General features: G+C 52.8%; 1 protein-coding gene across 1 annotated transcript; it reads left to right on the plus strand.

The window, feature by feature from the left end:
* Nucleotides 1-14,023: 14,023 nt before the first annotated feature.
* LOC119113419 (B9 domain-containing protein 1-like) lies at nt 14,024-18,855 on the plus strand (the record flags this gene model as incomplete). The annotated part of the gene is made up of 5 exons (XM_037237736.1): nt 14,024-14,190; nt 14,606-14,715; nt 15,681-15,789; nt 17,253-17,371; nt 18,758-18,855. Coding segments are annotated over exons 1-5 (603 nt in total), but the record flags the coding sequence as incomplete, so codon positions are not given.
* Nucleotides 18,856-20,582: the final 1,727 nt, after the last annotated feature.

The raw sequence follows: 20,582 nt of genomic DNA on the forward strand, positions 1-20,582 counted from the left end.
CGTAATGCCCAATGTACAGAGTTTCCAAGGTACAGAATGTCCAAAGTACAGAATGTCCAACGTACGTATTGTCCAAGGTACAGAATGTCCAAGGGCCAGAGTTTCCAAAATAGTTCTTGGAGCGGCCGCCAGGGTGTGAATAATCGCCCTTATTGGAAGGCAGCGTTGTTCCGCCCGCCGTCGGCCGAGAGCGTACAGACGACGTCAGTGCGAACACTACAAGCATGCGGTCGGGGGGGGGGGGGGGGTCGCATAGCAACGGATTCATTTCCCACGCTGGTGCATAGATGGTGTCGGATTCTGTTGGTCGGCGAGGCTGCGCTCGACTTGCAAGTGATCGTTGAGTACGAGACGAGTACCGTGGAGTGGGGCGTTGGACACGCGCGGAGCTGCTGTGAAAGCGTCGCAGCGTTTGCCCTTAGCCGGCCTGGAACTTGCTCTGTGTTCGGACCGGGGGCGTGTTCGCTGTTGGTCATAGCTTTATGAAACTAGACCCTCTGTTTGCAACTACTTTTTATTTTAGTGATCGCTGTCACGTCTTCACCACAACTAGCCTACAGCGTCCAAAGGAGTAAACCTTGCAAGAGAGGGAAAGTATGGGTATCAATAATTTAGGCTTCCTATCGGGTTAATAGCCTGTTTCTGATCATGTATCACTGGCATTAGGGCAGGGATAGGAACATATTTCAAAGCACACTACATTACAAAATCCTAGAGATATGGTTCAATGAATGGCCATTTGTGGTCAAATACTGCACTGATGCCATTTAGAACAATTAGCCTGGTGCATCAACAGATGGTGGAGACTTTTCATTGATGTGGATTCCCCACGTCCATTTATTGGGTCTGTCAGGGGCGGCGCCAGGAGATGTAAGTTGAGGAGAGGCCTTTTCCAGCGGACTTATTGAACAACACTGAGGGTCTCCTTTCAGAGGGGGGGGGGGGGGGCACACTGTCACATGTGGGCTGGGCAGCACTCACTAACTGATGGAGCTATGGCGGCGTTTCTGCTACTTAAAGTCACACAAGTCCAATAGGACGCACTGATTAACAAGTCATGAGATCCTGCTGGGCTGAGAGGTGGCTGTGCTTGTTGCATGTATCTAGGAAGTCAGTCTGTAAAATGGCCGAACATCTGAGGACAACTTCGGTTTTTTAAATATGCTCGCCCTACAAGGGAAGTCGGTGACACCTGCCTCTGTTCATCGCATGAGAGCAAACCCAGAAATTCTATCACTCGTTAAAAGGAAAAGGCAATTGCTTACACGTGTGCTACCCGTTAATGCTTAAAACAGTACCGTAACACACACACACGCGCGCACACACACGCACGCACGCACGCACGATTTTTTCTCACAATTTTGACATCTATGCCAAAACACAGGTACGTCAGTATACCGGGAGACCCGTGGCTACGCCAAGACTCTATGCCAATATTTCCAAAATATTATGACAAATCAACATTTCCAGGTAGTGCACGTGGTCACCTGTGAATAAGTCAACACACAACGCACAATTCAAAAGGCCTGTGAATGATCGTAGCTGTTGTAAATATGTGCAGATCCTGACAAGAAAAGTATCAAAATAATCAAGCATGCAAGCTTCCATATCCTATTGCAAGGCACACGGCACTATGATAAGGCTTGCACGAGACATCAATGGCTAGGCAGGAAGGTTTCGCTGGACTGTATCACAGATCAGAAGGCAATTCGCTACAGGAAATCAGTGTCAAAATAAATCAGCAGACAAGTATTGCTGAACGTACCTTATCTGAACAACAGCGCTAACAATCAGTATTTCGCGATGGTGCTTGCGAGTCTATCCTCTGTCAACGTTTACCGACACGTAGCGATTCTTATATCCTTGGTCCGCATTGTCTTATGCCGTTGCTGAAATGTGCACCTAAAAGTTTAAGTATGTTATAATGTGTGCCATTGGTGCATGTATGTCGACTACTTCCTCCCCCAATTGTGAGCGCACGCTCTCCGTAGATATGTGTCCCCAGGTGCTCATTAAACAAGCCCGAGTGTCATGCATTATTCTTCTCACATACAATTTCACTGGAAAAAGATTATAAGAAATTTTGTGTACATCCTGTGCGTACAGAACCATGCACCATGTATTGTGTATTCTGCTCTATTCTCTGCATTTTACTTTTGGTCCATTGAGACCATCGGTGTAGGAACAGGGGGCCAGGGGACCATGGAGCCCCACTTTTCAAGGTGGGGGGCTTGCAATGTTAACTGCCCCCCTCCCCCTCCACTTTTCAGATTAAGGTTGCATTTGGCTTACTTTTGCACTACATGTAACATGCATGCCGAATTACTTGTTTCACCAGACATCGCCCTTAAGATGCGTCATCTTTTTCGTTTGTTCACTGGTCATCGCTTAGTGTTACAGCCGCAGGGCCGAAGCCGCATGCGATGGAGACTGCAACGCCGTGTGTCGGGGCTGTCGTTGCTATGACTTGGGAGCGCGCACTTGCGTGTTTAAGACCATATGACGTAGTTTTCTTATCAGTAATCAGTTATGACAGGATCTTGAGCATATCAAGACGAACACGGGTTAGCCACGTTAATGGAAATTAGGAACCCCATTTCATCTACAATCTACCATCAGAGAGAACTCAATATCTCTGAAGAACACAGAAAAACACGGAACTAGAGTCTATGTGACAATTATTGAACTATCTGCGGTGATCGTGGATGTTGTTGCGTCAATGAGGGTTCCTGTGCTGATCTGGGGCTAACTGCGCGGGTCAGAAGGCCTCCCATGTCAGGGATGGGAACAATGTGGTATGCTATATCCTTTTAATGGCCTCCGGATCGACCAGGCGATCCCACTCCGTGTCGCCAGAATGATAGCCAGAAGATACTTCGCGATGGAACGGAATGACCCTTCAACCCTTGACTGGAAACGGTTATGTACCCCCTATGTTCTTCTCAAGAGGCCCTTACCCGGAAGGAAATAAGGTGTCTTATTATTGTTGAGTACAGTGGGATTTTATTATTGTTGAATAGGATGGGTAGAAATCAGCGTAAGAACGAGCAAGTTCATGCCATGCTTGCCTGAGAACGCTTTTTTCAGAATGTACTAGCAAAACAAGTTACATCAAAATGCTTGAGCATACCCGCCCCCAACCTCGAGAGCAGGGATGGTCTGGGTTGCAGCTTCCGAAAAACCAAAACGTCTCGGCCACTGCAATTGCCACCAGACGGCGGGCGCTGTGTTAATCTGTCTTCTGGATAGACAAATACTTGCAAAAAACAAGAAAAATAGAGACCCTTCCTTCACTCCTCCAGTTCAATCACCAGATTCCGCCCCCACTTCCCGGTGCTTTAAGGGCAAATCCGTTCTTTTCATCAGTCAAAAACTTGCACATGTGAAATATGCGCTCGATACTTTTGCTACACTTTACAATATTTCAGAATACTTTTTCAGGAGCGCCATCATTTTCATGCAACCGTTGGCCATAGCTTAGTATCAGATACTCGGCCGACGTTGCGCAGCCTATGGAGGCTGCAACACTTGGTGTCGATGCTTGTGTTTCTAAGACTTTGGAGTGCGCATGCACAAAATGACGTCACAAAACTTGTATTGATAATCGTTTACAGTGTTAAAACTTAATAATTTAGGAAGCGTCACCATGTTCGTCCACCGGTGGGCCACGGTTATAAGTTAGCCACTGGGCTAAATATCCGCAGAAAATGAAAGCTGTAACGCCTGGTGGTGGGGTTTTTGTTGCTAAGATTTGCGGGCTCGCATGTTAAAAAAGGATGTTACATAAATTAAATCACTAAGAGATTTCAACTGAATGGTGTACATTTCCAGACAAACACGGCCTGGCTATGTTAATGTACATTATTGACCACTTGATTTGCCAATTTCCATCTTCCAATTTGGATCAAACACATCGATCTACAATCTACCTTCGCGATGTCCTAAATGTCTGTAGGACCAAGCTGAAAATTCTGACAAGGCCTTTGAATTCTATCAATTTAGAAAGAGTCAACTAACCATTATAAATTAAAAACGCCGGTAACTTATTCCATGTTGTCGTTCAACGGCTGATTTCTGCAGTTTATTGACCTCAAAATACAAACAAAATTCAGCTCGCGGTAGCTCCTGGTTTCTGTGCGGGTTACAAGGTAACAATAACCATAAAACGAAGAAAACCATGTTCCCTGTTAACCAGTAAGCTATATCCGTGGATTTTTTAGGGGATCACCATAAGATGGGCTTTTGTCAACCATGTGTTCCCCCTTGGCGACGTTCTGGCTACGCCCCTGCCGACGCACAAAAGCAGATCAAGTTGCGTACGTTGCATGATGGACAATGAAGTGTCCGTTGGGCCAATCCATACCTAAGGCAGACAGCTTCCCGGAGGCTATTTTTCTGCGATGGTATGGTATAAGGGAAGGTTATTCGGAAAAAATACTGTTGCAGGTGTCCAACACATGTTTCACCATGTAGTAGTAGCGCTGATCCAAAAGTATGCAACAAAGTAGCCATACGATCAGCTCGCGGTCAGTCGTGCGGGAGGCATCCGGGCCAGGGCAGTGACCACCGACGGCGGACAGGAGCAGGGCCCAGATAAGGAACATATGGCAGATGGGCCTCGTGGCTTGGTTCTTAAAAGCAGTGTGAGCCATCGATCCACTTTTCAAAATTCTCACTAGCCTATGTCCAGGCCGTACTTTGGCATTTACACTGTGGAGGTAGATGCCTCCCCAACGGCCCAAAATGCCTACCCGCTCGTGCAATTTAGCTCCCCCAGGAGGGATAATGTTAAAATGGACGAATAATCTCGGGAAGCTGGATAGCCTTATTTGCCAAATGACAGATAAGTCGAATAGGCAAGATTGTGCACCAGTGAGAAACAGCTCTAGATGCATATCTAACGTAGCAGCCATGACCTTTGAATAAAGAGCGATGACAATCTCCATCTCTGCCCCCTCTCGCCGGTCATCGGGCTCGCTTTCCAGAAAAAAATTGCTGAAGTACACCCTGAGCTTGGCCACCCACCTTTTGAAACGTTCCTACGCCTTTGATTGAAGCATATATGACAAGCTTGATGAGGTTTTTATGACAGTCCTTTTTCTTTCGATTTCGGCAAAGAAGCATGGCATGAGCTAGTTCCATGAACCAAAACGCGCAAGTGTCATCGGCGTGTCGCATGTGCGATCATGGTCTTATATGTCATGTAACTGGAAGAAAAGATGAATCCAGACATAGCATAGATAATAAAGTCTAGCAGGATGATAGTTTAGATACTATTAACACTACACGCGAAAACACTAAAAGGTGACAAAGAATGCAACAACTTGTAGGAATACTCCGTCTAGAGAATGAATAGGGTCGGTATAGTGAACATAATCGAGGAAAACTTGATAGCATATCATTCTTCGGCATCGCACTGAGTGCTTCCTGACTGTTTCCAAGAACCATCTCACAGATTTGACAATAGCCTGGTGTTCTTCGCAATCTCAGTGCACGACTTGAGCGCATAGCTACATGAAATAGCCGTGCACCTCCTCTAGCTCTAGTATTTGTTTTCTTTCATCTCTCTTTCGAAATGAGGCTTAAATCAAAGTTGTACATCAGATATATTGACAAAATTTGTCACATCGGAGCCTAGGAGACCGACTGGCTAGCTTTCTTTGCTAAAATTACAAACGCTATCCCAACATGTCTGTCATACCGGTGCAGGGCGCTCAATAAAGTTGATTGCTTCCTCCACACCTTATTTGTAGTACTGCTAGATGGGACCTAAACCATAACAACACGCTTCAAGCCCATGGTGCCTCGATTATACTACACTTCGCGTCGGCACGCCCATGACTAAACAACAAGCAGCCATGAAATCTCAATTATTAAGAGCGTTGCGCGTTTCTTCTGGCCTTCAGTCGTGTGAGCATAATGCGTTTGAAATTAAATTAAACGGGAAGTGCTTCTCGTTTTCCACGACAATATATACCTGCAAAAACGGGTGTCCATTGCCGCCTGAATTGCGCCTCCTCGATGTAATTTCTCATCACGTCCAAAAAGAAGCCGTAAAAATGTGAAATAAACGCATTCTTCGTATGTGGAACACGTCTTCATAGATCACGTCATGTGAGAACAGGGATATACCGCGCTACCACTGCACGGCGGAATGACTGCAAACAGGGGTGGGTCCAGTATGTCGTGAAGGGGGGGGGGGAGCACGCAACATTGTGGTGCCCCCTAGAGTTTGGGGTCCTCTCCAAACAAATTCTGCCATCAAATTTTGAGATAAAAAGGATATGTACATTACATTCCTAGCTTTTTAGCCAAAGTAGTGATAGCTTTTAGTTGTTTTTTTTTTGCTCTTTTTAGCCCTCGTTTTCTAAGGGCTGCACAGCATAACATGGGTTCCAATACTTGAATTATTTATTTTCCGCATAAATGTGCATTTATATACAAATATATACATACATACATTACATATGTATATATGTATATATACATTATATATTTATATATATATATATATATTATATATATATATATATATATATATATTATATATATATATATATATATATATTATATGTATATCTGTGATAGTAAATACAGGACCCACGCAAGCAATATGCATGACCATAGTCCTCATCCTAATTTCATTCTAGTTGACCGCCCCAGGAAACCCTAGTGTTCCGTTTGGGGGTAAAAGCTCCTCACGCATGCGCCAAAGGATTGAAAATGAAATCAAAAAATGGGATAAGACATCAAACCTCCAGGAACTTAAGTACAGGGATAGTTCAGGTGGGATAATCGAAGCGCCAGATTTCAGGCCGGTTCATTGGACACCTCAGTGGCGCAAGTATACAGATGGTACGCACATCGTTGCGAAGAAAACATGACAGGTAAACACGTTAAGTATACCTAGTGTCGAATTAAGCAATCGCATCGCGTGCGTAGTTTTGATAGATGCAGCATTGCACAAGAAACACTAGTTGTAAAAAGGCATTGTGACGTCAGGAGACAAGTATGCATATATTCAAATTGTTGCGCGCAATCGTCAACTTTAATGGAGGCACGTAAGCATGCATCATCTTGGGACGTCACATGAGCAGCGTTTTTCATGTGAAGTACATTTAGAAATGGTGCTTTAGTCATTGTCTTGAATACCTTGACCTTATTCTTGGTAGTGGTCATCTATTACATCCAGTTTAACCGGCCGTGTTTCGATCAGCTTTCCGCACGTGCTGGATATGGGGTGTTTTTTTAATACCATATTGAAGAGCATTCGCCCTCATTCAACGATATTCACTACTGACCATTAAACATTTTTGATGTTAGCTTGCTATTGCTGAAACGCCATCCCATAGTAACCACAATGCTAGTGTATGATGCCAGAAACGATTACCTCGAGCTTATATGTTATTTGAAGTTGTTTGAACTTATTAACCCGAACTTATGATGCCTGCATTATACTGACAATTGAGCAGTCAAGACCGGCATCCAGAATTGCCCACTGCTGGTGTCGATTTCGACAATTATGTTTTCGGGCATAGCGCGGCTATAATTCCGTTTCATATTCCGCCTGCTTTCAATGTTTTTTAGCAGCCCAAAACGCAGGCAAATCTTACCGTACCCAACTCTGACGATCAGGAACCAATACTCGGCGCGGCGCCTCCAGCCGGCTCCATTGCGTCGTGGGGTGGACATGGATCTGTTACTAAGCTAGTAATCCGGCCGGCCAGCCCCACGCGCGTGGTCTTTGTAATGGTGTCGACTGTATGCGCGCGGCCGGCGCTGGGCGGGGCAACGCTGCCTGCCAATAAGGGCGATCATTCTTACCCTGGCGGCCGCTGTAGGAACTAGTTTTGAAGCTTTGGTCCTTGGACATTCTGTACCTTGGACAATATGATACGGACCAGACAGTGGAGGCGCCACCACTGTTTCAGTGCTGGTAACAGCACCGGTCTGCCGCACCTGAAAGCAGCTACCGCCGCTGGTCCTCTCGCAGCACGCATTATCCACAAACGGCAACACGATTCGGCGGTTTATTACGGCACACACGCACAGTACAACTCATATCTTTCAACGTTACAGATGCGCTGACAGAGTTCCAAGACACTGCCACGAACTAATTCCTCCACACAACAAACACGCGCCGCCCCCGTGGTGGGGACAGTGTGCAGCACGCGCGACCTTGGCTGACAGCCTAAACACTGCGGCGCCGCGAGACGCCGTCCATACCCGACATCACCGAGTGGCCGGCGCCACCCGCACCGCCAGCCCAGCGGCGCTGGCCGTGCCGGCTGGGAGCGGCGCCCCAGATTGCCGTTCGGCACCTCCCGACCAGCCGCGCGACGTCACCACCGCGGCCGTGCCGACATCGAACCCCGTGAAGCCCCGCCGAGGGAGCGTCCCCACGACAGACGAACCTCCTTCCGACCCACCCCTGCCCTAAACAGCGGCAGTGTGTGGCACCACTCACAGCAACCAGAGACGGGGGCACGGCCACCGATGGTGTCCAGTCACGGCACCCTGTCCACGGCCCCCGTACTCAGCTGTGCAGGGAAGCACCCCGGCCGCCGTGTGACGCTCGGCCTGAAGCTCGCACTATGGCAGCAGGGCAAATGCACCTCTCAAATGCAGCGGTGGCGGAGATAAATATGGACATTCACCGCACGGGAGATAAATATGGACACACATCGGGCGTAAAACTCTAGCACGAGAACCATCACGGTCACTCTTCCCGGCCGTGCGTATCACAACTGGCATAAGCATAAGCAATTGCAGTCGCCGACACTCGAACGCGACCTCATTCCCAGTCTGAGGGCACGAAACAGCTCCACTGGATACGGACAAAGTCTGCCAGATATGAATGCCGTCGCAACTCCTGCACAGGCGCCAGCGCTCACATCTGACGCGATCATCATGACCTAGAGCGCTGCGAGCCTGCGTACCAAGCGCCAAGGCGGACACAGCGGCGCCCCAGCAGGCACAGGTTCGTATTTACTCCGCCAGGTGGCAGCCACGTGCCGTCTCCGACGCCGTCAACGGCGTTTCTCAAGCCACACCGTCCGTGCTTTGGTAGCGATTATGAGCATTGCAGTACGCAACATCATCGCCGACCCCGGTGCCTTCACCACAACCGCTCGCCTTTTCGCGTTGCTCCTCACATCCTCGCAGGAACGCCGAGAGGACCCAGTCCTCGCGGCCTCCCGCAGCGCCTCCCTGCCGCCTACGCAGAGCCCGTCCGCATGCCCCTCCCTTTCACGTGGCTGCAGGCAGCGCGTCTCGTCTGCCTCCCAGCCGGCGCTTCCCCCCCCCCCCCCAGCGCGCGAGCCGGTGCCGACATGCGGTATCACACGGCCTACACACGTGCTGATAATGCCCAGCCGCAGCCAGGCGGCGCTCTCTCACACCGCACCGAGCAGGCGCACGCCGCCATCTTCCACCGCGCACGAGAGGTGGTGGTACCCACCGTCATCCACATCCCACGCACAACGGCAGGGGGCGGCGCCCGGGCCGGGCCTCTGCTGCAGGCTATCCAGGCGCTCGTCTGGAAGCCAAGCCGCTCGCGGAGGCAGTGGCAGCCCGCCCCGGCGGGTCAGGCGGCGATCAAGCCGTGTAACGGTACGGTCGGCCGGCGTCGGCGCCCAGAGCAGACAGCAGCACTGGGGCTTCGCTGCTCCCCATGCGCGGGAGCGGGCGGCGGCGCTGAGGCTTCGTTGCTCTAGCTATGGGGGAAGAGACGGCGCCGCTCACAGCAGCGTGCAGCGCGTGATTTTGGGCGGCGCCGGCTGCGGGCAGAGCACGGCACGGATGGCCTCGTCGAACACAGTCTTGAGCCCTTTCTGCGTGAGCGCCGAGCACTCGAGGTACTTCACGGCGCCGATCTCCTTCACCATCGCCAGGCCCTGCAGATGGGGTCAAACACGGGTCAGGCCAGGTCACACGGGTCAGGTAAGGTCACGCAGGTCAAGTAATATATCTTGTCCCACGGGTCAGGTAAGGTCAGGTCAGATCACACGGGCCGGGTAACTCCCAGGTCAGGTCCCACAGGTCATCCAACACCCAGGTCAGGTCACGCAGGTCAGGTAACGTCCAGGTCATGTCACACAGGTCAGGTAACGCTCAGGTCACACACCAGCCATGAACACCCCGCAGGCGAAGTCAGACAATACTCAGACGGCGCTGCGTCCGGGTCGCAAGGATCACGCAGGGGCCGGGTCAGATCACAAAGGTCAGACCGGCATCCCACTGGCGACACGTACACAGCTGCCGGACAGCTGCCGCAGCCACAACGGCAGCGCCGTCACTCCGACCGCCCGGTGCCCGTCTACAACAAGTCTGCCGTGGGACCAGTTTAAGAGGCCACGCGAACTCTGCACCCGGTCCAGCCGACACGGACCGGACGGCACGAGCGACGCCCGGAGACGGAGATATGCGACGGGACGCGAAGACCGCACACGAGGAGCCGGCGCAAACGACACGCCGGCGGCGCCGTCTTCAGCTTTTCGGCGCTGGACCCCCGGTAGCGGGACCACGTGCCCAACACTCCACCGCACCCCTGTCTCAGAGATATCGTTTGCAAAAGTCAGAAGATACGACTGAATTCCGACAACTACTGGTTTGGGCCACATCAACGGGCGGCACACACACAGGAGCAGACTGTCAGAGTCCAAACCAGAAACAGCAAACGATACGGGTCACGGGGTGCATGGCACACGGACGCGACCGCGCCCCGTCGGCGGGGCTTCGCAACTGATCACGGCCACAACACACGGCTTAATAACCAGAGGCGACACCAAACCAGCCACAGGTCATGTCATGACGATGTCACGCCGTCCCGACGCGAACCGTGTCGGGCCCCCTGACCCTGGCCGCTGGGTCCCTGACCCTGACCCCTGGGCCCCTGACGGCGACACGACACCAGGGTGCAGTGCACGGCTCGACGGAGACAACCTCCTCCAGAAACTCACAGCATGCCATGCGCGACGGCGGTGTAGGTGACCTTCGGCCCCACCGCCGCACACGTTAGGTCGGCTGTCACGCGGCCCGACCGTCGCGAAGGGATCTGGATCTGGGTAGCTGGATCTGGATAGCTGGATCTGGGTAGTAAACGGACGACACACAAAACACAAGCCCCCACGCGGGCCCACACCAAGGCAGTGGGACGCATGCCACACGCGTGCATCCCGTCTAGGGCTATCAATGTGCAAAGAAGACCGAGGGTTTCATGGTTTCAGATCCGAGTTTCCTGACGCGCAGTCGAAAAGACACTTGGTAAAAAGGGTGCGACACTCTGGGACTCCAGTTTGACACCGAACAAGCTGGGTTACACGCCAGTCAGTGATAAAATACCACAATCTTGCCATAAGAAACCATGCGTGATATGCGATCGAGCTCCACTTCGTCACCACAACTAATCAAGACCAACACGAGAAAACGCCAGGCATGCGTCCAGTACCAGTAGCGCTACCTATGCCGCCTTTGCCACGCCCGCCACGCCATCTATAGCAGACGGCAGGCGTGCCGTTCGGGTTTGCGCGGCACGGGGAACAGGACAGCCCGAATCGCCTCGTCAAAGACGTTCTTCAGGCCCTTCTGAGTGAGAGCCGAGCACTCGAGGTACTTGACAGCGCGCACGTCTCGCGCCATGTGCAGGCCCTGCCGACGCACCGGCCCATAATGCTTGAACGCAGGCGGCGGAGGCACATGCCCAACCCCCAATTATCACCGGGAGGATCTCAATGAGCATAGGTGCTGGGCTCAACGTCAAAAACGCTGTTCAAATCACTACTTATTTGTGACGCACAAGAATCAGCGGGGGGCCCCAGTAGGCGAGGCATTGGGTTCAACACCAAAGAGACTGTTGAATGAATGAAATGCATGACCAATGAATGGTGCATACTAACGTATACACCCAGCCATAGCATCGGTCCATCGACATCGTACTAGCAACTTGGACAAGATAAACTGAGAGAGATCTGCTTCGATCGACTTAATGCAACCTTGGCCACACTGAAAACGAACAAAAAAAAGTTTTAAAATAGTTTGTTCATACATGCCGTTTTTACCCGTCTTAGGGAAACCACCTTTACGGGAAACGCTAAAAGTGAGGGAAAGATCCATTTGCATTCATTCAAGACCACACTGACAAACCAAACCACCATTCGTTTCCACCACCCCAAAATCGTCCAAAATCCAACTCTAAGTCATTCTTCCCCAGTGTTGAAAAGTAAGTACGCACACCCTGAGCACAGAGGTCAAGAACGTCGACGTCGCCAAATGTAGACCCAACACGAAATTAACAATCAAGTTGCGGTGTTCTACCATTGAGATTACAAGTGAAACATACTGCAGTTTGGTATGATTTGAAGTCTCTTCCCGATGAAAGCGCAATATCAAGATAAGTCGAATGACACGCGAGCAGAGTTTCAGCACACTTGAGCTATCGGTTTTACAAGACGATCTGCACATTTCACACTCATAACTGGAGGACATGAAAAGGATTTACGGTGCCGTGTTTCAAGAAACGTAGATTCCTACCAACGCCGTCTACAGCATGGACACGGCGCGATGAAGCGGTCTTATCAAATAAGACGTACGGAAGTGCATATAATGTAATATTAATGGCACCGTACAAACGCACGTGGATGAACGGTACCTCGACGGGATAACTGGCGTTGCCAGAAATAATGTTTGGTGTATGTCGAACCAATGAGAATGGCGTGTTTCCCAAAATAAATCCATGTTTACGATACACATAAACATAAGACATCGAAAAAGGCGACAATGTTTTACGAAATATAAGAAATTGCACGTGCCTGCGGTGCACTGAACTCGGGTTTCAGTGACAAAAGTTTAGTTACACCAAGAACTGTGAGCTGCGGCAGTGATCGCGACCGACCAAGTGCCTCCACCCTCCCCCTTCCCCCACCTCCCTACCCCCACCCCCTCCACCCACCTCCCTCCTAACCCCATCCCATCCACCCATCTAGGGAGGCGGGGCCTTGACGACGGACCGCTGTGGTTGCGATCACCGCGTCAGTGCCTGAACGGCCGGGTCTGACAAGGCCCTGACGCCACACCTCAGACCGGGGCGGCACCCCTGGCTGGGCGCCCGAAAAAAACACGCCGCCGCCGGCCGCCCACCCGCATAACAGCTCAGCTCCGTCTGCAGCATAACGCCAGCGCTGTCGCCGTCAGATATCCGGAACGAGACAAACAACTCCCGAGCAGAGCGGTCGTGCAGGGCCAGCGGCGCCACGCGGCGAGTCAAAAGGACTTCGGCAAAGTGCGACGCGAAGGCGACAGTCAAACACATGATTTGGGAAATGATTGAATGAATGAATGATTGATTGACTTGTTCATTGGTGTTTTCGGGCGCCTCGGCTTGACTGAAAAGAATTATGCTTTGCCTGTGGGGTGCCATGAGGTGCCATGTGTGCTAATTCAAGATTATAAAACATATATTAAAAATCGTATTTTGCAGTCAGCCCACCCTCAAGCTTAATGTTTAGGACATATATTCGTCATTAGTCCTGCACCTGTTAATGTCATGTAGATGTCTTATATTCACATTTTCTTTTTGCCCACCTTCAAATTTGATGTTCAGGGCATATATTAGTTATTTGTGCTGCATCTGTTAATGTCACGCAAACTGTGTATGTATACGTATATAGGATGTGTGGTACTGCAGTACATATGGGGCATTCTGGCATGGGACTAATGGCTTATACATGTTCTGAACATAATGTTTGAATGTGGGCTGAGAGATCGAATGTGGATGTGCTGTTGAAGGATTTTTAGAGCTAGTGAGCATGGCCATTAAGAAGCAAGAGTACTGGCATGCTGTAAACCAAAATCATTGTGATTTTGCTTTACCTCTAGATATACCATTTAGTAGCTAACCATTTTTGTGCCATTTATTTTACTTCACATTGTTTTAAAGTGTCAGTTTTGATGGCGATGCTACCACCAGCCAGCCTAGTGGTGGTGCTGGTCAGCATGCTCTGAATTGTCTGCCGGTCCAAAGGCAATGGCAGCCAGTGAGCCAGGCTTCATGGTGTCTGTGACGGGCCAGATTGAGTCAGAGAGCCTGGCTGACTTTGATGATGTCTACTGCCGCTACTCCTTCAACCATGGCCCCGACTGGGAGATGGTGGCGGTACGTGAAGATGTTGGTTGTGTTCTATGCCTCAGCCAGTAGTGAACTCTGGTTTGGATGTTTTACCATGGATTTATGCTGATGCACATTTTAAGCATTACAAAGCATCGGTATCTATTTTACCCAGTTGTAAATCACTTTTCATTCACCTTGAGATGGTGTTGTAATGTTGACCACTGCATGAGCTTCATATGAATGGACTCCCAATGCCTTGTTTGAGAAAATCTCTGAGATTACAGCCCACGCCTATCATGACTCGTATGATCCCTGATCCCACCACCGATCATGAAATTCTAGTCGAATGACACAATCTGCGTGACGAAAGTTTAACATGCCGAAATGCGCTCTGAAGTGAGCGGAACATAGTACGAGATCAGCGCGGTGTCCCGTCGTCACCGCGCACGAGTCGCCCCCCCCCCCCACCCCCGCTGACGACAGCCGCTCCGCCGCCAGGGTCTGGACGGGTATCTCGCAGATCAGCAAGCGCAGCCAGAACGAGCGCCAGCTGCTGGTCTGGAACCTGCCCGTCGAAGTGTCGTTCAAGTCCACCAACCCGCACGGCTGTGAGTTAGGCGCCTGCAGCCCGCCCGCCCTCCTGCTCGCTCGTTCGCCCGCTCATCCGCCCGCTCGCCGTCCGTTCGCCGTCCCGCCCGCCCGCCCGCTCGCTCGCTCGCTCGCTCGCCCGCTCGCCCGCTCGCTCGCCGTCCTCGCCGTCCTTGCCGTCCTCGTCGTCCTCGCGCACGCACGCCCGGCCACGCCCGTCCTCGCGCATGCCCGCCGCCCGCCCGTCCTCGCGCACACCCGCCGCCCGTCCTCGCGCACGCGCGCCGGAGCGGGCCGCGTCAGCGCCGGGGATGCGTGCGCGTCAGGGACGGCAAGGGCGTCGCATGTTTTGGGGACTGGTCATGCTGTGACAAAGGTTTGCGTGTGGGGGGCGGAGATCTTACAGGCGCTGGTCCACGGGGCGCTCGAAGTTGAATTATCAGGCTGTGGCGTATGCCGCATTTGGCCGCTCCGGGTCTGGCAAAAATAGATTTGACAGTTTTATCGGCGTTATACCTGGTACAAATGCGACGATATTGGAGAGATAGAGGTATTGCTATTTTGGCTGCATGCCTGACTCGTTTTGATAAAGGTATGTGGCCGAAATATTAATCCATATTTTTCTCTATCTCCATGGCTTTTCTACAAAGAATGAGCCTATTAATACTGCGTTATTAACATGCATAATGTTTCGTCGTGAATGCACTAAACAACTCACTTGGTCTCGCGAAAATGTTTTATTCGGATGATACCTGCATCTTCAGAAGCACATGGCGCGTGTGTACGGTGCCGTCACCGAGTTAACGACGCAAACGCTCGTCCCTTGTGTCCTGCATAGTTGTAAAGTTAATCTAACACACCACGTTCGTGTGATGTTTGCAAAATGAGGTGCGCGTGATAAATATTTTACCGCAATACATTTCGTGAAAGAAACTGCAACATATGATAAACCGTAGCAAATGCATGTTGCAAATTCGTTTTGCAGGGCCGCAGCTGATCGTCAGCGGTTACGGGCCGGACCTGTTCGGCAATGACGTCATTCGTGGCTACGGCGTGTGTCATGTGCCGGTCTGCTCTGGCAGCCACCGGGTCAGGTGAGGGCCGCCGCCGGCCGCGCCCGCGCCGTCCTACTCACCGCTCGCCGGGGGTCTCCACCTGCTCACGCGATGCGCGCGCGCACAACCATTCTGAGGTGTCGTTTATGTACGATTTGGAATTTGCACTCGGAGCGGGCAGTCTTCCATTTCGAGGTGGTGATTTCATTAGTTGTGTTGTTTACATAAATTTAACATAGCGGGGAATTTCTGAGTAGTCGCGACTTGTCTCTCTTTCGTTGGGAACTACCTGGTTAGCTGTCAGTCGTTGATGATTGGTATTCCATGACGCTTTGCCTGCTAAGCCTGTTAAGCGCCGACACTGGGCGTCGACCGTAACCTCGTAGATCCGGCGTGCTCCGCTCATGACGTTCCGGCCGGGAGCCATGTAGTGTCTGTGTGTGCCGAAGGTGGCCGTGTGGACGGTGCTGGTGTGTTTCTGGGGCAGCCGTGCAGCCAGCGGCGGCCACAGCCCCGGCCATCGCTGCGGCAGGTGTTAGGTTACACAGCGCTCGTGTGCACTGGGTGAACACGCAACAACTAGGCTACGCGACTACTATGTGTGCCCATGGGAGCAGGTAGAGTCAAATGGTGTTCTTGTGCGCCTTTGGGTGGTCGTGCTGCATTACCCAGTCGTTGTGCACACGCGGAGGAGCGGTATTCTGTGTTCAGGGTGTCCTCGGGGGGCCGTGTCCAGTTACCCACTGACTGCGTGTTTACCCAGGATGGCCGTGTTTTATGTTCAGGGTGTTCTTGGGGGGCCGTGTCCAGTGACCCACTGACTGTGTGTTTACCCAGGATGGCCGTGTTTTATGTTCAGGGTGTTCTTGGGGGGCCGTGTCCAGTGATCCACTGACTGCGTGTTTACCCAGGATGACCGTGTTTTATGTTCAGGGTGTTCTCGGGGGCCATGTCCAGTGACCCACTGACTGCGTGTTTACCCAGGATGGCCGTGTTTTATTTTCAGGGTGTTCTCGGGGGGCCGTGTCCAGTGATCCACTGACTGTGTGTTTACCCAGGATGGCCGTGTTTTATTTTCAGGGTGTTCTCGGGGGGCCGTGTCCAGTGACCCACTGACTGCGTGCTTACCCAGGATGGCCGTGTTTTATGTTCATGGTGTTCTCGGGGGGCCGTGTTCAGTGGCCCACTGACTGCGTGTTTACCCAGGATGGCCGTGTTTTATGTTCAGAGTGTTCTCGGGGGGCCATGTCCAGTGACCCACTGACTGCGTGTTTACCCAGGATGGCCGTGTTTTATGTTCAGGGTGTTCTTGGGGGGCCGTGTCCAGTGATCCACTGACTGCGTGTTTACCCAGGATGGCCGTGTTTTATGTTCATGGTGTTCTCGGGGGTCCGTGTCCAGTGATCCACTGACTGCGTGTTTACCCAGGATGGCCGTGTTTTATGTTCATGGTGTTCTCGGGGGGCCGTGTCCAGTGATCCACTGACTGCGTGTTTACCCAGGATGGCCGTGTTCGTACCGGAGTCGACCTCACAGCTGCAGAAGCTGGCTTCCTGGTTCACTGGCCGCCGACCGGAGCTGGCCGACCCGGTCACGCTGGCGCTCGGCGAGGGCAGGGAGGGTGAGGTGACCCGGTCACGCTGGCGCTCGGCGAGGACAGGGAGAGTGAGGTGACCCGGTCACGGTGGCGCAGGGCGAGGACAGGGAGGGTGAGGTGACCCGATCACGCTGGCGCTCGGCGAGGACAAGGAGGGTGCAGTGACCCGGTCACGCTGGCGCTCGGCGGGGACAGGGAGGGTGAGGTGACCCGGTCACGCTGGCGCTAGGCGAGGGCAGGGAGGGTGAGGTGACCCGGTCACGCTGGCGCTCGGCGAGGGCAGGGAGGGTGAGGTGACCCGGTTATGCTGGCGCTCGGCGAGGGCAGGGAGGGTGAGGTGACCCGGTCACGCTTGCGCTCGGCGAGGACAGGGAGGGTGAGGTGACCCGATCACGCTGGCGCTCGGCGAGGGCAGGGAGGGTGAAGTGACCCGGTCACGCTGGCGCTCGGCGGGGACAGGGAGGGTGAAGTGACCCGGTCACACTGGCTCTCGGCGGGGACAGGGAGGGTGAGATGATCCGGTCACGCTGGCTCTCGGCGGGGACAGGGAAGGGGAGGTGACCCGGTCACGCTGGCTCTCGGCGGGGGCAAGAAGGGTGAGGTGAAGTGCGTATACGTGCGTTTTATCTGTCGCAAAAGAGCCCTGCTTTCGAATTCTGAGGACCTTTTGGCTGGGACTCCCATCTTCAGTGAGTTTTTTAGGAGCAATACGGGCGCCTTAAGCCGCAAAAATACAGCGACCTTCGGCATCAGGTGGACACGCCATCTCCAGAGGGAGGGGGAGGGGGGGGGGGCATGACCCCATTAGGCTCCTTTCAGCTACGGCACTGGCTGTGCGAGCGAGGCCCAAAGCATCGCATTTTGATCGGTGTTAGCCTTAGATTGTTCCGCTTGCTTGTTTGAATTTGAAATTTCGAAATCACCCCTATGTAATTAAAGTGAGGCAAACAAGACGCGGAATTGTGTTGCGACTGACACGTTTGCTAGTAACGCGATTACGACGCATCACAGCATTATCATCGACCCTGTGTTCGTCGATTCTCCCTTGCTTGGTGGGTAAGTATGTGGCGACTGGCTTTAGGCTTCCACGTCTTACGTGATGAGTTTCATGGTCGCTGCACGCAGCTCTCAGCCATTGGATAGACTTACAGAAACCAAAGCCATTTCTCGAGACACGGCAAGGTTGTGACTCTTGACCCACCATTATCCAGTGCGAACCAAACAAGCGTCAAGCACGTGAAATCTGCATTCTCAACGCGCTCGCCCCCGTCCGACTCGCTTACTGCCGGGGTCTGCACTAGTGGCAGTGTCGGCGTCCCAGCACATGGCGCCGCTCCCTCCCCTCCTCCCGCCGTGACCCCCGCCCGTGACGCGCTGGTGCCCCCGCTGACCGGGCGTCCCCTGCGGCAGTGATGCGGGTCCGGTCGCAGGGCGTGGTCACCTGCCGGCTGCAGGTGCTCACCAAGGACCTGCGGCGGCTGGGCTATGTCAGCGGGCGTCAGCCGGAGACGGACGGCGCCGAGGCGCGCGGCGCGGCGGCGGCGGCCGGCGTCGGGCACGCCTCCCTGGTCCAGTGACACCCCGGACGCGGTCGGTGACGTCACAGGGCGCAGGGGCGTCTGCAGTGGCCGGCGGCCGCGGCGCCCGGCGACGGTGCCTTGGAGTGACCGGCTTGTGACATCACTTGTGGCTTCGCCGGTGACGGGCGGGCCGCGGTGGACGACGGGCGCTCGCGTGGTTCGGATCGGTTTCAGCTTAGTCTTGCGTGGTGATGTGTAGCCGCGATCAGAGTTTCCCGCAGACATGCTGGCTCATCTTTGGGCGCCGTCAGAGGCACGTGCCAGTCTCGTGGTGTCACCGGCCGCGGTCGTCCTGCGGGTGTAGCGGCGAAGCTGATTTCTGAGTGGGCGCGACTCGAGAACGTCCGCCATTGCTCGCCCTTCTTCGCTTGGTTCATCGACGTGGGACGTTGCCAGCCGCGGGGACGATGAGAAGACATATTGGGGGGGGGGGGGGGGGGGGGGCAGTCCGTTGTGTCTGTTTCAACGCCCAGGGTCGCTGCGTCAGAGCCCTGTGCTCTGTGCTCTGCGTTCCGTGTTTAGTCTCAATGCTCCCACAATGGAACGGCCGGTAGTGTCGTGCTATTGGCTGCATCCGTCCAAAGTTGTGTACAAACGGACCTTGTTTCTCTGCGTGCGAATCGTGTGATTTAGCCGTCCAGATCAATCATATCATCTTCATCGATTAAATCTAGTCTTTGTCTAGTCGTAAGGGTGGCATGCGTCTTTCAAATCATGCGTAGATGTGACCGTTTGACGATCTCAAACTTGCATATGGCTTTATGAGTGACGCGTTTAAAAATAAAACCAGTGCAGAGATCATTCTGTAGACTCTTCCTGGTGAGACGGCACGTGCTGCTCTGCCTCTACAGATCAGTTGGTTTAGAGTCGAACGTAGACCGATCCGTGGCAGGCGTGGGAGATAGCAACTCGAAATCGCCCATTGGCTCGCGTAACTTCCGGCCAATTGGAACCTGGCCAAGAGAGGAGCCGGGCTGGAATGGGCTTGCCGTAGCACGGCATTGTATGGCGCGTTGAAATGTTTCAGTACGAATTATGCATTCCACGGGAAATTCTGTGCTTTTTTGGTTGCGTCAGGGTCGTCGGAGCTGATGTTTTGGCGAAGACGCCTATCACATCCATTCCTGCAGAACTTTCGGTCAGCATTGTGAAAACATGTTTGGAACGCACGTTAGCATGTCGATACATTCTCGGATATGAAAGCGTCCATGAAGTTCGTTGTTCCCAAGGTCTGATTTTGGGACAGGCGTCCATGCCATACGGCTCCTGCAGTTAGTGAGCGCCCATTCAAGCGCGTGAGTGGCCTATTGCTCGGTGCCACCTGCCACGTTCTCCGTGTTAGAACTCCTCACGCAGCTCGACACACATGGATTATGGAGTAGTATCAGTTCAGGTTATTGAATCGATTCAAGCGTGGAGCGGTTACATCGACGGCAGCAGTCCGCACATATAACTGATGCAATCTCTAAACTATCCTGTAGCCGGGGCGCCACGGTTGCAGGTCGACCGGGCGCCTCTGCACGTCAGTCATAAACAAACGGATAACTGTAAGCGGTGCAGTAGGCCGGATTGGCGCAGCGGTCGAATATCGTGCGGTCAAGTACCGAAGCGAGCAGGAAAGGCCCGAGCAGACAGCTTCCAGGTGGCTGTCGCCG

The sequence above is a fragment of the Pollicipes pollicipes genome, unplaced genomic scaffold (assembly GCF_011947565.3).
Source record: "Pollicipes pollicipes isolate AB1234 unplaced genomic scaffold, Ppol_2.1 Scaffold_7262;HRSCAF=8765_pilon_pilon_pilon, whole genome shotgun sequence".
Classification (NCBI taxonomy): Eukaryota; Metazoa; Arthropoda; class Thecostraca; order Pollicipedomorpha; family Pollicipedidae; genus Pollicipes; species Pollicipes pollicipes.